Source organism: Camelus ferus, chromosome 8 (assembly GCF_009834535.1).
Source record: "Camelus ferus isolate YT-003-E chromosome 8, BCGSAC_Cfer_1.0, whole genome shotgun sequence".
NCBI lineage: Eukaryota > Metazoa > Chordata > Mammalia > Artiodactyla > Camelidae > Camelus > Camelus ferus.
This window is the reverse complement of record NC_045703.1, coordinates 21,450,880-21,470,388: the sequence shown is the minus strand read 5'-3', so window position 1 is coordinate 21,470,388 and position 19,509 is coordinate 21,450,880. Positions and strand designations below refer to the sequence as shown.

The 19,509-nt window shown below is 40.9% G+C and overlaps 2 protein-coding genes across 2 annotated transcripts in view; both read right to left on the bottom strand.

The window, feature by feature from the left end:
- LOC102510801 (cytochrome b5 reductase 4) overlaps positions 1-11,810 on the bottom strand; it is a 67,125-nt gene extending 55,315 nt beyond the window's left edge. The window contains 2 exon segments of the mRNA XM_006175494.2: positions 7,306-7,459; positions 11,577-11,810. Coding sequence (XP_006175556.1) covers positions 7,306-7,459; positions 11,577-11,651 — 229 coding nt within the window. The 5' untranslated portion in view covers positions 11,652-11,810.
- A 2,207-nt stretch (positions 11,811-14,017) lies between these two features.
- RIPPLY2 (ripply transcriptional repressor 2) lies at positions 14,018-18,226 on the bottom strand. The gene is made up of 4 exons (XM_032484538.1): positions 18,038-18,226; positions 17,779-17,857; positions 17,384-17,448; positions 14,018-14,265 (listed from the first exon to the last, which is right to left on the bottom strand). The coding sequence occupies exons 1-4, from the start codon at positions 18,145-18,147 to the stop codon at positions 14,118-14,120; spliced, it is 402 nt and encodes a 133-aa protein (XP_032340429.1). The 5' UTR covers positions 18,148-18,226; the 3' UTR covers positions 14,018-14,117.
- Between the last annotated feature and the right edge of the window lie 1,283 nt (positions 18,227-19,509).

Here is a 19,509-nt window from a genome sequence, read left to right as displayed (position 1 = left end):
ATGGTAAAACAGGAGGCATTATAGTGCAGTTTAAGCATAACAGCTTACCCTAGATCAGGTATCCAGAGGTTTTTACTCCCTGACAGGCAGGGTCAATACCCCTACTCAGCCCTGAAGCAGCTGCAGAAGATGGACTGTTGCACTTCTGTCTCCCATAAGATTGTGGGAATAAAATCTCTGAAGGGAGTGAGACAGGAGGGAAGGGGGCAGGGTACAAGCATTACAAGAATGCCACAGCTCTTGAGGATATGATATAAACTGGTTAGAACCAACTTGGCCCAAGATGGCTAAAGATTTGACTTCCAGTAGACCTTGAGCCTCATTATACACTCACTGGAATACATCAGCTTGCTAAATGACACACCCACAGGTGCCATGACAGTTCCCAGGCTGACCATAAAAGGCAAAAAAGTAAGCTGGGCCAAATTCCTGGAAATCCCCACTCCTTCCCCAAATAGCTGGAATAAGCCTCCCTCTTGTTAGCATATGCAGTTACCCAGCCGATAAAAACTAACCCCCCACACATATCGGGGCCACCCCCTTGCCTCCTGAGACAGCAGCACTCTGTCTATGGAGTATGTATCTCCCTGAATAAATCTACTTTCACTTAAAAAAAACCCCAGCATAATAGCTTAGAATCAAGTTGCCTAGGTTAGAACAGTGGCTCCATTCTCATCAGCTATGGCTTTAGCAAGATGGTCTCCTCTCTGCAGTAGGCATTTTCCCTACCCAGGATCCACTCCTCTTCCAGCAACAGCATCACTTTTTCATCAAGGAGGCACATCTTTCCCGATTTTTCAGTCTGGTCCCTCTCTAGGCTACGGGATGAAACTGCGGCATAGGTTTAAGTGATTAAGTATACATTTTCCCCTAAATAGAACTACTGTTCCAGCAATGAGAATATGATTAAAACTGTGCCAATCAGAGCCAATTCCAAGACTTTTATTTTAGCGACCAAGTAAAAGGAATAGAACCTGAAAATAACTGGGGTTAGAGTTGACAAGGTCATCTTGCTGCTATGAAGAGTGAGTCCTACAATGGAGCAATCCCAGAAGGGAAACTAAAAGACAGTGTGAAGGCAGATCCTGGGGACACTACCTGAGCCCCTGTACCACTCCTCACCTCAAGTCAGCTCTATCTGTTACTTTTCAGTTGATCTTTGCTTTCTGCTTAAATCAGGCTAGGCTGAAATTTCTGTCACTTACATCCATGAGTCCCTAGTAATTATACTTTCTCAATTTCAGTTTCCTAATTTGGAAAGTGAGGATTCTCTAAGCTTCAGTGCCCTCATTCATGAAGCAGAATACCGACCTCAGGTTTGTTGTGAAAATTAAACACTTAGCACATAGCACAGATCTGACAGATCACCAACCTGCTAAGAGATTTAAAAATAGAAAGACACTTCTTATAAAGAATATTGAGCTATACACATGATTTTAATTAAAAAACTGAGACTTATGTGACTGGATTATAAGTTCAAGTGAGCAAAAACCTCTGGCAAAAAGAAAATGGCAATAGCTAAAACATAACTTGGGATAAAAATCCCAACACTGAGTTTGCTGTCACCAGGTAATTCAGACATTAACTAAGCCTACAATGAGAGTTATTGCAAATTATGTCCATAAAGATACTGATGCCAATGCTGAAAGGAAAGAAATTCAGTCAAGCCCCCACCAGTAACAACAAGAGTAGAAATCAATGAAATAGAAAAGAGACAAGCAAACAGAGAAAATCAAAACCAAAAGTTAATAAAATTGATAAACCTCTAGTAAGATTGATCAAGCAAAAAAAAAAAGAAACCAAAAATTATCAATATCAAGAATAAAAGAAGGTATATCACTTTATGAAGTATATCACTTTAATGAAGACATTAAAGAGACAATAAGGGAATATGGTGAACAACTTTATGGTCAATAACAGAGATGAAATTAACTTAGGTTATGTTTTGTTTTTCAGTGAATGTGTCATTTCTGACACAAGAAAGAGAGAAAACATGAATAGCCCTATAAATTTTTTTAAAACTGAATTTGTAATCAAAAACTTCCTTACAAAGAAATTTTCTAAATGTTGGTTGAAGTCTGTAAACCACTGTGTCAATCAAACAAAACACTTGAGGGTTAGATGAGGTCCCAGGAACACCAGTTTTTTTTTCCCTCTATTGGATTTTTAGTGAATGGATGGGAGGTACAGAGAGAGGAAGAGTCAAAAAGAAAGAGACTGAATGACAATTAAGGAGATAATGACAGATAAAAGTAAAAGAAAGCAAAACGTCTGGGATGTCAGTAGGACAGAACTAATAAAATCAACAAAGACTAGATTACATGCATTAATGATGTACACTGGGCAACCTGAGAACCTATGGGGTGGATTAGAAATGGATGAACAAAGGGGAAAAGATCTGTAAAAAATGTTGGTTTGTATTTTCTAAACAAGCAAGAGATAGGAGAAAAGAGTTGTTCATAAATCTGCAAACTGTCAAGACGGAGAACAGTCTACAAAGCAGACAATCCACAGAACAGCTGAGCTAACTGTAATGACACATTAATGTTTAGATGGCACTTTATATTACTGGATGACATCTTGTGTTACATATTAAAACATTAGTTCCAAACCTGAAGACCTGCTCCTAGAAGAAAATTTTCAGATAGAAAGTTTCTCAGTTGCGGTTTCTCAAAACACAATTGAAGCAGGGAGCTAAGGAAGCCTGGAGAAAGGAACTTACTGTTGGAAAAGTCAGCTCTATTCTTAGTGGGTCTGACTCTAACCTAAAAAGCGTAAAACTTACTTTACTTTATTATTACTGCAGTATAAATAAAAGCCTGGAGAAGTACAGTCAATTCTTGTTACTCTGGGCAGTTGAGTCCCATAAATTGACTTCGAACACTGAATTAGCCAACATTGATCCACTGCTTCTAAGGAGAAACACAAGGCGAGGTTCCAGCCAGCCTCTGGTGGCATTTCTGTCAACCAACCAAAACATGACCTGTTTAATGTGTGTTTCTGTTTAAAGACGTCTTATTCAATACACATTGCAGATTCATGAACAGTGAATTCACAGCGAACAGCACTAACAACTGTGAAAGCACTATGAGCACTGACTTGGGGGTTACAAGTTAATTTTAGTGAGTAGGCAAATTTGCAGATTTAGAACAGAATAATGAGGATCGGTATACTTACAAAAAATTACACTATGAATAATTTTTTTAAAGGTGTACTCTAAATGAACCTAGAAATCTAGAAAACTGTAATGGGAAAAATACCATTTCTTGGAATCAATTTGCCAAGATTTTTTAGTTATGAAACATTAAAAATACAAACCCATGAAAAGTCACTTTTACAATGGTCTTAAGCAGGCCTCTTCAATTTACTAGCATATGACAATCAGCTTTAGGAGAAATCAAAGTATGCTCATTTCTAAGCTATAAATGAAATCCGTTAAATCCCATTTGGGGAACTTAATTCACTAAATTTTTAACAGCAGAACGGCCAGTATATTGACTGTAATCAACTTTTTAGAAATACCATTTACTCAAATGGACTGTTATTGAGTATCAGGCCACACTTCCCTGCACCCTAAGATTAAAATGCTGCCAAAAGATGATTTCATGACTTAATACATCACTACCCACGTTGATTATACACTACTGTAAAACACACTACAGAAAAAACAAAGTCTGATCTAGGCTCAACAGAGCTCTCACAGATGAGTGATTTAGATGTTTACTCAAACACCTAAATGTCATGTTCAAAGCTTCACATATTTGTAAATCACCTTTCATTATTGCAGGGGGTGAGGGTAGAGAAACAGCAATAAAGGAGAAGACTACAACTGCATGAATTAATGATACATTCAACTAAATTTTTGAAAAAGCAATCTCTCTCCCATCAATTCCCTTAACATTCCAACCAACTCCTATTGCGTTACAGTAATTACATACTTTACGGAGAAAGGTGAGAATTAAGTGCACAAATTAGAAACTCTATATACCTGCCTTAGAGATCATTCCAGGCCAGTGCCCATGTTTTACAGGCGGCTGCCAGCCGGTAGTGCTCCTTCTACACCACCATTTTTAGGAACGTGACCAGACTCAGCATAGCTTAACATGAGACAGACAGAACTGCTGCTTTGTACTCAAAAAAAACAAAAACAAAAACAAAACCAAAAACAAAAACAAAAACAAACCTCAAAATATTAGCTATAAAAACCCATACCAAAATGAGTATTTTATAAAGAGACTGTGTCACTCTTGGCTCAATCAAGCCAAAATCTGAACTAATTTAAAAACAGGGCATTTGTTAGAAAGTGAAGAATTCAATATTTTAAAGAAAGAGAAAAAAATTATACTATGATACCATACTTCCTTGTGGTACAGCTTTGATTAAAACTTGGGTCCAAACATTAATTAGCGCCGACCTTTGAAGCTAAATTTGGCATACAGTCCCTTTAAGAAGATATCATTAGTATTTTAAATTAGAACAGCTAAGAAAAAGACAATTACACGTAGCCTGTGCTTTCTTCTACTTTTACATAGGATTGTGTTAGAAATTACCAGTAATCTGTCTCACGTTCATCCTACTTTGTTGCCTTTGTCAACATCCTGGTTCACCTATTAACTCCTGCACTTCCGTAAGAGCTAAAAGCTTTTCTAGACCCATCTCAATCCAGTACACCCACCGCAGACTGACCTTTCCAAAGCCTTCTCCGATCACCTGTCCCCACATTCGAACACCTCCAATTGTTCACACTGCCATCAAAACTAAGAACACATTTCTTGGCTTGGCTTTCAAAGTCCTCTGCCATCTGCCTGAACATGCCTTCTTTCTTATAATCCTGCAGCAAGTAACCTAAACTCCAGAACATCTCCAACTTTTCTGTCTTGACCCTTGGTGAGGCATGTCCCTTCCCTTGCATGCACTTCCTCCTCACGGCCTGTTGAAGTCCTGCCCACCACTTCAAAGCTTATCTCTATCACAGAAGTGTCTCTGATTTTCCTAACCCACGTCTCCCACCCTGAAATACGACATCACTTTCTTTACGTCCCCTGTAGACAGCCAGGCTTGTCTAAGAGTCATTCACCCTCTCCTGCCAGAGTGGAGGGTCTAAGGGCAGAACCTAAATCAAGTGTTTCTTTATTAAAATTAAAAACCAAACTCTTTCAAAAGGAGAAAAAAGGGACACATCTTACTTTGCAATGAGGGGAAAAGCCTTATTATTAATAGGGTAGAACATATTCTCCAACAGAAACTTTAAAACAATTTATCCTTAAATCAGCAATCTTACCGGAAGAGGGCCATCGATACAAATCTTTATGGGAGGTATGGAACTGGGAACAATGTGTATTACTTTTCAAACAGAGCAAATCAGCCCCTTATCTCCATCAATACATCAAATGAAAAATAAAGTATGACTGTATTACAGCAATGTCTCATTTATCTAATAGCACTAGGATGTGAAGGGTTCACATGAAAGAGTTTTCTGGAAAAGTGGCTTCCTACTGCAGAAACAGCGCAGACACGCCTGTCACATGGACCAGCTGAGAGACATCCTGGGGAAACTGTCCTCCACTTCACCCAGTCCAGCAGGAAACCCCTGGGCAGAGTGGGAAGGTCATTTTGTACCAGTTACTTGCACCTGGTAGACAGGTATGCAGCATGAAGAGAAGGCAAGGGGGCTATTAAAAACCCTGTAAAATGGCAAAAGGAGCTTTTTGCACCTGGCAGAATCCTTATTCCAAGTTACTGATACTATCCACAGCTGTATTTCCCTGAGAAATTTCGAAAAGTTGAACAGCTATTCTTCTGTCTTGGAACAAGCTATATCATCACCTGCTGGAAGATTCCATACCCTCTGCCACTGAAAAAAGAAATTCACACTCTGATTGTATCTGTTATAGATTGAATTGTGTCCCCCCAAACTTCATACTTTGAAGTTGTAACCACCAATACTTCAGAACATGACCTTATGTGGATACAGGGTCAATGCGGATGTAATTAGATGAGGTCGTTCAAGTAGGGCAGGCCCTTAATCCAATACGAATGGTGTCCCTTATAAAAACAGCCAATTTGGACACAGACAAGCACACAGGAAAAATGCCATATGAAGGTGAAGTCAGAGATCAAGCTGATGCTTCTACAAGCCAAGCAACTTCAAAGGTTGCCAGCAAACCACCAGAAGAGAGGCGCGAGGCATGGAACAGATTCTTCTTCAAGCCCACAGAAGGCGCCCTAATCTCAAACTTTGGCCTCCAGAACTGTGAGAGAATAAATTTCAGTTGTTTAAGCCGCCCTGTTTGTGGTACTTTGTCTGGGCATCCCTGGCAAACTAACAGTGATACTGGTCTCTTTCCATTCACCATATCGCTGGGTCTGCTGTGCCAACCACACACCTCCTCGAGGAACCAAGTTTCATCAAAATGGTAGGTGCTGCATTCATTCAACAAACACTTATCGATGACCTCTACGTGTCGGGCACTGAGGTGACTGACATGGTCCCTCCCTGCCCTCATACAGGTCACAGTGTCATCAGGATATCTGACAACAAACCAAAATGATATAATAATAAAGTTACAATTGTGATAATAGCCATAGATGACACACTTCCTTTCTTTTTTAAACAGAGGACAGTGGAGGTACTGAACCCTGTCTGGGTGACTCAAGGACATCGCTATGGAGGCCCAGGGTACAGCTGCAAGTGCCTTATAGTTTTTGCTCCCCTCCCAGATGCCAGGTTGTAGGACACCAGGAGATCTACTTTCCCCAACCACCATCCTATTTCTCCCTATTTCTCTGCTCACTTTTTCCAGTCTATCCATTTCTAGTTTGGGGCTTCTAATTTGCTGTGGACTAGAAAAATCAGGTAACTAATATTGCTAAGAAACATGAGTTAAGAAATAAAAATTGCTGCAAGCGAGAACTAAAGATTTGGCTTTAATGTGGCCTTTCTGACTTTAGATTCTCAGAGATACTTTTCCCTACTGAATCCTGTTACACAGCACAAAGGTGGAACATTATTCCATATAAACTATGTGTTATCGAATAATTTTATTACTTTGGTATTAATAAGCCTGGCAAACACTTGTTTTCTTTCAAAAGGGGAAACACTAGGGGGATACTATGTGAACAGTGACTTAGGGAAGAAATACTGTCCAAATTCAGAATTAAGAGAATTTATTACTCATTGGAAGGCATATTTTTGTTATCTAATTGCAAATCATATCACCAAGTAACAGGGCCAAGGGGTTATACAGCATTACAGCTGGAAAGCCCAGACAAAATGTTCTACAGTACATAATAAATGCTACCCACCTCTTATGCATATCCAACAATCATCTTTTTTATTGTGTTTTTTAAGTTCTTCTTCAGTTACTTCAATTAATCTGCCTTTTAATCCCGTTAGGTCTTTTCCACTTTTGGTCAGTCGAATCCAATCCATGAGACTTCTGCCCTGCTTCAGAGGGACCTCAAAAAGGAAAAGGGAAGAACTCAATGTGGCTTCTTCGAACAAGCTGCTTTCCCTCCCCCTCCTGCTGATGGTCTTCAGGCCACTTCATTACTCTGATTCCCACTCAAAAAGATAAGAAAACTCAAATCCAATAATTATAAAATCTTACAGCTTTAGGAGGTTGCATTAGAATTATAAATGGAACACTATATAAAATACCTGGGCTATGAGGCAGGACTTAGAAATTCTGTCACACACAATGCTGTAAATCAACAATACCTCAATAAAGTAAGAAAGAGAGAGAGAGAAGAGGGAAGAAGAAGAAAGAAAGAAAGAAAGAAAGAAAGAAAGAAAGACAAAAAGAAAGAAAATGAAAGAAAGAAAGAAGAAAAAGCAGAAAAGAGAAAGAAACAAAGAAAGAAAGGGACGAAGAAGAAAAAGAAGACAGACAGAGAGAACAGAGAGAAGGGGAGAAAGAGAGAGAAGGAAGGAAGGAAGGAAGGACATTCAATTGCCTCCAAAATAACCAAGTTAATAGGTCTGAGTGCCCTTCCAATTTCACATTCCTTCTTACCAATCCACATATCCCATTCTTACCATCAATAAAAGTCTCTAGGTCTCTTGGTCTTCATAAATGAAATAAAGTGTGAGAACATACATGATCTCTCCCATCCCAAACCAAAATCACTTTACTTTCACCATTCCGTAACTGCAGCGTAGTTAAAAGTAATCTTTTGGAAATGCAAATCTAACCAAGGGTCCTCCCTCCTTCAGTGGTTCCCCATATTCCTTATAATAATGTCTCTAAATTCCCTAGAGTGGTTTACCAGGCCCTTCATAATCTGGTCAGAGTTTACTTCACTAGCTCCATGTTTTAACTTTTGCCCCTTCCCATCATATGCCTTAGGTAAATGGAAACGGATTCCTTGATTGCTATGAAAATCCTGTCCCTCTGTCTGCAAAGATTCCCCCGTCCCCCACCTCCACAGACATTACTTCCTCCAGAAGCCTCCTTGTGGTCTTAACAGGCTGTTACAGTACTCACAGCATTTACAACTGCCTCTTTACTAGTCTATCAAGCCTACTGGACTAAACTCCTTGAAAACAGATGTTGGGGTCCAGGGCAGGCCATGCAAGAGCAACACTCTGACCATCCTGTCTCCCTGAAAGCAGGAAATAATCTTCCATTGGACGGTCTCCTCCCTGTACTAGGAAGCAGAAAGACATCCTTTTCACCAGAGATAGGAAATTCAGGGCCAAGAAGCCTGTATAAACAAACCTTGTTACTTTCTTTCCTCATTTACTACCCAAACCCAAACTTTGCTTGATTTCCTTACTAATTAAAGACCCAAGCCTACATTTCTTTGTCCCATCAATTCCTCTCAAATTTATTGTTTGTCTAAAAAGTATAAAAGCTGCCTGCTTCGGCCACTTCTTAGGTCCCATTTCCATGAGACCTCTGTGTACGCGAATTAATTTTCTTTTTCTCCTGCTAATCAGTCTTGTCAATTTTATTATTATACTAGCCACAAGAATTCAAGAGGGATGAATAAAAGTGGAAACTTCCCCCTCCCCAACAGAGACCACATCTCTAGCATATGGTAGATTCTCAATAAATATTTACTAGCATTCATAGAAATAATAATAGCTATGAAGTCTTGAATGCACACTCTGCACCAGGCACTGTGCTAAGGGCTCTTTTACACAACAATCTATGAGGTCTGAATAAAAGCGTAAGGGCTAATAACACTGAGTAAGTGCTTACGATATGCCAAGATTGTGCTGAGAGAAATACCTCATTCAATCCTATAAAATGGGTACTATAATTCCCATTTACTCCCGAAGTAACAGAGACTCAAAGAGGTTAAATGGTGGAAGTGGAAAAAGAATGGGTCTTTGCCAACTCAAAAGTCTACTCTTCCAACAATTATGATATACAACCTCCCCCAACTAAGTTCTATTTTCTCACCCTCTACCATTTCATACAATCCTAAGACAAGTTCTAACATGCTTAAGATTAGCTTATTCTGCAATAAGCAGGACCCCACAGGACCCTCCCTGTTCCTTGTTTGTAGAAAAAGTTTTAGTCTCCTAGGCCTTCCCCAAGTTTCAAAGAGCAGATTCAAACAGTTAATGATTAAAGAAGTGGGAAAAGGCAGTGGGACTCCTAGTCCCTCCTGAAGGGATATAGATAACAACTTGATACATATCCTTGGGTTCTACAGAAATGAGAGCTCTCATGGGATAGAAACCGCTAAAACCACAAGCACATATAGACCCCAGACTGGTTGGAACCAGAAGGCTGATAATTGAGATTTCTAAAATATCCTCATGTTACCTCACCACCAATCAGAAGAATGTCCATAAGCTGATCACTCATCCTGTGACCCTCACCCCTAATGTTGCCTTTAAAAACATCAGGAGTTGCCTGAAAAACATCAGGAGTTCAGGTCTTTTGAGCATTAACTGCCTGTTCACCTTGCCTGGTGCCCAGCAATAAACACGGTACCTTCCTTCCCCACTACCCACTGTCAGTAGGTTGGCTTTACTGTGAGTCAGGCAAATGAATCTGAGTTTGGTTTGGTAACAAGCGGGAAAAAGTCTAAATTTTCTCTTGATTTGCAAAATGATCTTATTTTGTTCTCTTTTTGGACTCAAAGACTCACCTTTGCCATCACTACCTGTGGACCTTTTGTCTTTGCCTCTAAGTTTACTCCTTTAAATGATACTGAGGACATGGTTGGTAGTTTTAATGGAGAAAGGCAGCAACTCTCATATTCTTATTCAGAAATTCTTTCTGTGGAAAGGCTATACTATTTCAGCCAGCACTTAATTTAACGAGAGAAACAGGTCAAATGCCAAAGAGGAGAGGACACACAATTAGATGGCCGAATAATATACAGAGCAACAAATGAAATGTCATAGAGTCATATCACATGAAGTCTATAGCATCCAGTGCAGCATTTCTCAACCAGTTTCCTTTTCTGTGAAATGGAGGTAACAAAAGCACCCACTTCATAGGATCATGGGAAAGATTAAACAAATTAATACATGTAAAGCACTCAGGCTGTCAGTAAGCAATGAATAAATCTCAGCTATATTATCATCACAGTTGGGGTTATAGACTTCTGAAAAGTTAACAAAAGCTACAGATCCCTGAATCTATAATTCTGATCTAGGGTCAAACTCCAGGTCCATGTGGAGAAAATAAAGAAAGTTGGTGAAAGTCCCAAATGATGCTAATAATGCTAAGACTCAAGAGTCCAGAAATGAAAAAGGGTGGCCCAAGTAGGTGGAAGTCTTGAAAACAAAACATAAAGATGTGGTTATTGAATGAGGAACTAACAAACAGGCGCAAGCAACATTCATGCTGCAATAAACACAGGAGCCAATTTTATTAAATTCTGTAAATATAAAACACATTTGTGCTTCACCTGTTGGTAACAGTAACTATGTTCAACAAAAACTTGAAGAGTATTTATAACAGCTTCAAAGTCAGCAAGTGATACCAGTAGAAAAGGCAGTGATAAAACAACGAGGTACCAGAGGAAGAGAGAAAGGGAGTGTGATTTGGAGAAGTGTCCGTAAACCTAACCGCAGGTTTGCAGACATTTGTTCTCGCTTCTCCAAACTTCCCTAGCTCCCGGAGTCCCCACCCTTGGCGGGATGATTACTGCTCACTGTCGCTACAGCCCAACCTTTCCCTTTTTCTAGGGAACCCACATCGCTCAGAACTCCTTCGTCAAGTGAACGAAAGAACAGAGATTACGTTGAGGGAAGGAAGCCAACAATGAGTGCCTACAATTTGGGAAGCACAGTGCCCGGCCCTAACATACATCTTAATTTAATTAGCAAGGAAAGACTTGGAAGAAGGGAACTGACAGAACAGGATCAAGGGATGGGAAAGAGAAGGGGCCAGTAGGTAAGAGGGAGGGAGGTTAGAAGAGTTCGAGGACTGGACACTGCCTGGGATCTGAAAGGGATCGCCAGCAAGGGCAGGAGGGAACGAAGGCTAGAGAAGGGGACAGCAGGTGGGAGAGGGGACGGAAGAAGAGAACAACGGACTGTGCCGGAGCACGAAAAGCCGGCAGCAGGAGAGAGCTGCTGCGTGAGACCAATAGTGTCACCCGCTTACCTTGCTACGCCCCCCGGAGGCGACGCGCTGCTGCGAGCTGAGGCCCGGGAAAGACTGGGAAGGGACGTTCAGCATCCTGAACCCCTGACCCGGGCCCTGCCCGGGGTCCGCCGCGGGACCGGTTAGTTCTGCTCGGCTCCTCCTCCTGTAACACCTCCCGCTCCGGCTCCGAGGGCGGGCAGAGGCCAAGCCCCCGACCCACTTCCGGGGTCGCCCAGGGTGAGGCGCGTCATGACGCAGCACGTCGAGCCGCTGGGGGCGGAGCCAACGTAGAGCCGGCAGGAGTGGAACCGGGGCGAAGTACGCATGCTCCGTTAGTCCTGCACCCTGAATTTCAGCACCGCAGGGAGGTGACAGCTATTCCGTGGAAAGATTAAAGAATGAAGCTGTTCCTTAGCCTTGGTGCTGACTGAATCGGAGAATAAATTCTTACAGACGCCTGTTAACCCAGAACACAAGTGTCTGTCCGTTGTTAAAGCACTACCATCACACTACTTGAAATATGGAATAAACTAACACTATTAAGGCATTTTGATTTCTCTGAAACTCTCTCCTCTAAAGCACCAGGCTTTATAGGAAAGAGAATCTTTAAGAATTAAGATGCCGAATGCAAACAGCCACTCCTGCGAGGTAAGGAGAAAACTTCACCTTTAAGAGCTCTCGCTAATGACTAACGAATGAATCAAAAAGGTTAGTAAAGTCTCCTTCTGCTCCATTCACTCACTCACAAGTTCTTCCTCCTCATCTAACTTCCTCTTTTTCCTGAAAGATAGAGGGAATTGTGTACTGATACAGCCAACCCCTAAATGTAGTGTTGAACAGCTAGCCAGGTTTACAAATCATATAGGTTTAATTTGGATGCTATCCCCGCACTTAATAAATGAGCAGCCTTATGCAAGTTACTTTAGTATCCCAAAGCCTCATTTTCCATCCGCATAATGGGTTTAGGTTTTAGTAAGGATTAAATGAGATGTCATATGTAATTTACCTAGTAGAGTGCCTGGCTAATAGTAGGCACTCAATAAATGTGGCTGTGGTTCTTCATACTACTCCAACATACTAATGACAGCAGCACAAATACTGTGCAGGTAACACAAGTCCCTAATGCTCAGAGTCCAGATTGGTGACCTGGTGGGTTTTCTGCGTATCTCTTGGGGAACACGCACAGCCTTGAGAAGAATCCAGTGAAAGGAGAAAGTCTTCAGAAGAAATATAGTTCTAAGTAACTTTCTCCATCCTCCTGCCATGACTAACTTATCCTGACTCTGAAACATGGTTTGAACTTGCGCTATTTCAATTGTCTTGTCCTTAACGTGGCGGTAAATCAATGTTTGTAGTATCTTCACAATTAGAAGGAAAAGTGTGCAAATGTATGTAGTCATTCAAGTAAGGGGCATTTCTTAGCTAGACAACCATCTCTGACATTCACCTCTGCTCATATCATTTGCAGTGGAAATGTGTATTTCAATTGCTTGAGATTGAAAAGATTATATCTGAGCTAAAAGAATTTCATGATCATAGCTTACAATATTACCTTTACCATGCAAAGTGCTCCTGCTTTCTCTTTCATTAAATGATGTATTCTTCTCTATGTTTTGAAAAAATGTAATCACAAAGAATGTCTTATTTCACTTCCCATGAGAAAATTTTTACATGAGAGTATCAGGAGCAAGAAACAAGAGCAACAGAAGGTAATGCTGCTGGAGAATGTTTCCTATCTGCAAATTTCTTAGCTCCCCCATGGACAGAAATGTAAAAATACTATCAAATTCTGGCCTTTGGGATCCCCCTTTTTAGACTCCATGTAAGCCACATCCACTTAGATGTTTTGTTTTAATTATGGGGAATCCCTCAATGTAGTGCTATAAGGACTGAAAACCTCTGCTATTTTACTTCTGGATTTAAGGACAGCAGAAGAGTGTTAATGTCAGAATTACTTGACTCACCATTCATTAAAATCTGTAAAACTTAATAGCCCTAACATTGATTCCCAATCTCAATTATAGAAAATGATTTACATTTTTCACCATCTGCTAGCTAATACATAATAATAATGTGTGATTGGTAACATAAGGTGCTTTTCCTCATTAGCTAATAAGATAATATTAGATATTATATATATTATATAGATATTATATATTATTAGTTATTTGTAACTACAACATCCAATGGGGATCAGTAGGGAATACCAGCTGTTACAAGATTCAGTCTTGAAAATTAAATAATGTCATTCTTTGACAAGTCATATATAAACATTTTCAAAATTATAACTAAAGATAAATTTGTAATTTGATGAAGAGATCCAAATTATCTTTTGTAAGCCCCAAATGTTTACAGTACAGTCAAGACATTTGTAAGTGGAACCTATCTTTAAATTCCAACACTGAATTATAGTGTAGGGATAAAAAAGGCCAAACTCCCATAGTAAATATTTCATTTTATTAATAATTTATATACAAATAAATTAGTTTATAAGAATTATGATACATTTGTACACTAATCTAATTTGTACCTACAAGCTTTGAATGTCATCAAAATAGACTAATTTTCACAGATCAGCTCCTCAATTTCTTCTTCACTATCAGAATCTTCATAAATTGAAATTGTGGCTTGAATTGGAAAATTTTTCAGAAGAGCTTCTGCTTCTTGATATAAGTAATCACAACACTTTGATTTTGGCCAAAACAGTCTGAAAGAAGCAGACAACATAATATGCTTTATTTTTTTCGCATTCAGAATCCTTATGCTCATGAAATGTTCAAATTTCAAGAGCTCCATATATTTAACAACTGGTTTATGCATTTAGATAGAGAGTTTTAAATGCTACTAACAGAGCTTTCGTGGAGTCTACTTGACAAAATATCAATAACTGGTTGATTATTTTAAACCTTTATCCAAGCTGTAAATTGGGTCAAATTCACACCGAATCCTTGAAGTGCATAAGATCAACATTTAGCTTATGTCAGGCATTATGGGTACATTTATTCTCACAAAATATAGAAGAAGGTTTGTCTTCCAATTTCCAAATTCCTTTGGGGAAAAAAATAAATCCTATCAGGACATTAAAAACTGTGATAATAGCCAACTTTATAAAGATGACAAGATATTCTGCACCTTACACCAAGGCAGAAATTACCTAGTATCTTGCTTGAAAATCAGACTTAGCTCTTAGTTACAGATGTAGCCAAAGCAAGTTTAGAAAATTTAAAAAAGCAACATTTTAAAAAGCTTACCTCTGACCCCAACTTTGATCCCATCTCTCTCCCCTTTCCCTACCCAACTAAATTTGGGAACAACATATTGAGATATTGTGAATGATACTGGTTTTATACAAATTAAGTTGCATGTAAATGTGATTACCTCAAAATTTCAAATTTCTGACAACTATTAATCTTGCCATCTGGTCTTCTATTATTTTTCATCCAAGGAAAATAAAAGAAGGACAAGGCTGAATCACCAATTACAGTGCAGTCATTTTAGTGTACAATAAACAGTCCCATGCACCCATATAATAGATTGATTCTAACAAAGAAAAGGTTACATTATGTTCAGTATACTTCATTTTAAAAGGCAGTGTAGTTTATAAATGTTGCTAGCCAAATAGTCTGTTTTTAATTTACAAATTTGGTGCCTAAATAAACAACCATCAGTAATTCGTCATTTAATAAACATTTTAGGGACCTCTTGTCCCAAACATAATTCATAATTCAAAGATGAACAAATCATGGTCCCAACCCTCAAGAAGTTAACAATGGAGTAAAAAGAATCAGAAACACACAATATTACTCAAGACAGAACCTAATAAAAATAAACTTGAGAGAAATATAAAGATATTGCTACAGTAGTTCAGAAAAGAAAGGAATTGCTTATATAGGAAACAACTGATTTTCTAATGTGTAACTGAAACTACCAAACCCAAAAAATGTAGTTTAATTGTCACACTCTCTAAATAGCACACTCTCTCTCTCTGGAATCTCTCACTGACCATTTTTCTTCCAGGGGCTTCATACTTCCCTGAATTTCCCCCTATTCTGAGTAATTCTTCCCAGCCATCCTTGTGAATCTCTCTTTGTATGCAGGTTAGATGTTGGCCTTCCCCCAGTGTTTTATCAAGACTGAGCAGCTCTCATCTGTCACTCCTCCAGATGACCTGACCCACTGCCATGATTTCTCCAATTGTTTATTTGCCAAAGAACTTAACTGGCCTATATATGCAGCTCTCTATTGGATATACCTATTTGAAGGCTCCACAGGCACAATAAACATGATAAAGGGAAATCGGATTCATTATCTTGTTCCCCAGATCTGTTTTAAGCACTAATTTCCATTCTGTTGGTACAGCGTTCACCTGGTCATCAGCCACCAACTTGGGAGACATTCTGTCTTTCTACCTCCTCTTTAACTACTGTATCCAATACATTATAAGCCTAATCTATTCTATCACCTAAGTATTTCCCAAATTCACCCAGTCCCATCCCCATTTCCAGTGCCTTAGAATGGCTCTTTATCATTTCTTGTCTGAATTGCAATAACTTCCAGTTTCACTTTTGGTGTTCTAAGCCTTCATACCATTTCTTTAGTGATTGTTCTGAAACATAGTTCTGATCAAGCTATTCTTCTGGTTAAAATCCCTTGAGTAACCCCCAGTACCACTTACAGAGTAAAGTTCATGCATTCCCAATGCCACATACATGATCAGAACAAAATTCTTGTACAACATCTGTACAAGGTATAGAAGATCTGGCATCTGGCTCCCCTGCTGGAATGACCACAGCTTCACACACCCAAATTCTAATTCCTTGATGGTCCCAGAAGGAACCATGCTATTCTCTTTTCTGTGCTTTTCTTTTTTTTTTTTTTTTTTTTTTTTTTGCCCCACCACTTCCCCCACCTACCATCCATCTGGCTAACTTCAAGACTCAGTCAGGTAACCACACCTATGATACATACTTCCCTGCCTCTTCCCTACTCCCTCTGGCAGTTAGGCATAAAACTGACCAAACTAAACAATTGCAACGCTTCCAAGGGGCTGTGGTTATTTTTAACTTGAGTCCTTCACCAGTGCTAGCACAGGGCAGGAAATTAATCAACATGTATTGACTACTATGTGCTCTTATAAACAAATACATGTTCTACAAACGTTATATAGCTCTTCATTTAACAGCTGGCTGAAGCAGGCAACTGCAGAATTAACCTTTCACTTGATTAAAAGCTACAAAGAATCTTGCAGAAAGGCTGACTTTCTGTAGCAAGGAACAGTAAACCAGCTCCTCCTTGTTAGGTCAGATAACTTTTGATCCCTTTTATGATCCTTAATAATCTTTAGGATTTTCATCACATTTCCATTTTCTCTTACATCTCAAGCTCGATTTGTTCGATTTGCTGTAATCCGCAATTGTGAACACCATTTTTTCTTCTGGTTTGCAAGAGAATAAGAATATACATACTCCGCCTGGTGTGAAGTCAGTTTCACATGAACTCTTTGGCAGTAAGAAAAATTGCTTTGCACGCACAAGATGTCACCGTCCTACTTTTGTCAATACCACCCACTTTCCCACTTTATAATATTTCTTTAAGTGTTTACTGAGTGTGCACTGATTAACAATTCTTTTAGGTGAGAACATGGGCTCCTACATTTTATCAGTTCGATGAGTAAAGGACCTCTGGGACTAGGAAGATAAACATTGTAGATAGATTTTCCCAGAGAGAAAAACTTCAGGGCCAGAGTTTGAGCTGGGCTATGTGATGCCCCAGGCTCTTCCCTGGGGCTGCAGGCGCAGGAGACCCCTAGTGAGGCCTTCACTCACCTGACGGGGTGTTTGTATCGGGAAAGCTTTCCTAAGGCGTCCGTTATTCCGGGGCCATCGGGAATCTGGGGGTGTAAGGAGATGAATCGCAGTTATTACTCACCTTCTTCTAAAAGCTGGAAACCCAGACGACCAAGCGTTTCTCGCGCCTGCAGGGAATGTGACCCCGGGGCTCTCAGGAGCCTTGCTCCGGGCCCAATCTGTGCATCCCAGTTGCTCCGGAGGACGCACTCGCCGCATCAGCACCGACAGGGCCACCGGTACTGCCACCAGCAGGCGCGATCTTAAGCGAGGGGCAGGCCAGGCGCGAGTGCTCCCTGGGGCCAGGAGTACACAGCCCTGGTGGATCAACTGCGCGGCTGGCAGGCGCGGCCCGCCTCGCGTGGCTCACTCACCGCCTGCGCGGCCTGCTGCGGCGCCTCCTCCGCCTTCTCGCCCCGGTCGTCCACCCACGGTCTCCAGAAGCCTGCGGATCTGCGAGGTGGGGAGCACAAAGCGCGCAGAAGAGACGTGAGCCCAGACCCGTAAGAACCGACCGCAGCCGAGCGAGGGCCGGGAGGGTGTAGGGGGCGGAGAGCCGAGGGGAGGAGCTGGGGAGGCGCGGACAGGAGGGATGGGGTGGGGGAGGCGCAGGGCGGGGCCGAGGCGCGGTACCCGGAGTCCGCGCCCCCGCGCCGCGTCGGGCGGTCCGGGGCTGCGGGCGGTTGGCGGCGGCGTCGTGCGCACTGGCCGGCTCGGCTCTCCGTGCTCTCCGGGATCTCCATGGGCAGGCTGGCCCCTGGCACCCACCAGGCCCGAGCCCGAGCCTTATATAGCCCCCGCGGCCCGCTGCATCTTTACACACTCGCGCCCTCTCCGCCCATCTCTCCCCTGCCGGCCGCGTAAACAAAAAGGGAGCGCGTGAAGGCGCCGCGGCCTGAACCCCGGGGCGAACGCGTGCAATGCCCAAATGGCCCGGGAAGCGGTTTGCCGAGAGAGTGTTAATCGCTCTTCGACACTTGGCTGCGGGGAATGGGGAGTGGGGGACAGCGTTCGCCCGAGCAGACAAATTCTAAGTGAAGAGGCTGGGAGGGGTTAAAATTAAGCGGTTCTACACGTTTTGTGTATTTCTGCAAAAAAAGACCAAGTGGCAGCTAATTGCTTGACTGGCCCAGTCTCATCACTTCTGGCCTTCGGCAAATGCAACTGATTCTGGACTCCTTACAAAAGGAAGATCAGGTCTTGGGGTTTTTGTTTCTTTAATATATTGACAGATTAGGTTCCTAATCTGCTGCTACTTTTGAAGATAAAAGATTCCCAAGAGCTGGATTGTGAAAGACTGAGTATTCCAACCTAGAGGGCCAGAGACTGGAGTCGTAAGATTTGGGCATATATCTCTGCTCTCTCTTCCTGAATCTTTGTGATTTTCCCCAGCTCCTTATCAGTGTCCTCCGAAGATAAGTCTTGAGTTTCATTTGTACAATTCTGTGACTGTTGGCATTCTGTCACTCAATGATAATTAGAAACGTCTTTCGTGGGTGTTGGGTGTGTGTAGAATAATAATGAAATCTTGGAAAGTTATGATGTGGGACAAGTTAGTCAGCCTCTCTGTGCCTTTTTCTCTTATTTAAGTTACCCCTTACTTACCAAGAAGGTCCATTAAACTTGGTTTAAAAAAAATGTTATGCTTCAAAGGAAAGATGATATATAGAGGTCATAATTTTTACTCAAAATGTTTTGAATAATAGAGCTTAACTTCCTCTTGAAAGTTATGGATAAAAACCCCGAAAGTAAGCAATAGTGTCTCTGTTATTCTTTCAGTTACTGTGTAAGAAAGTAATCCTTCTAATTAATACCCCAGGGCCTATAATGATCAGGAAGTGAGATATGGTTTGTTTCAGTTAATGAAGTCAGTAAGGATAGGTATCTAATGCACGTCTCAGGGCCCTAGAATTATGGTTAGGCTAAATAAAACAAAACTTAAGGAATGCTTGCTACAGTGCCTGACGCATAGTAAGCTCTCACCAAATTTTAAGCTATATAAAAAATAGAAGCCCTTAACAAATACTAAGCTATCTGATGAAATGGCTTATCATTTCAGTTTTGTAAACATCGTTAAGATGTCTGTATTGTGCTAACTGGGGTGC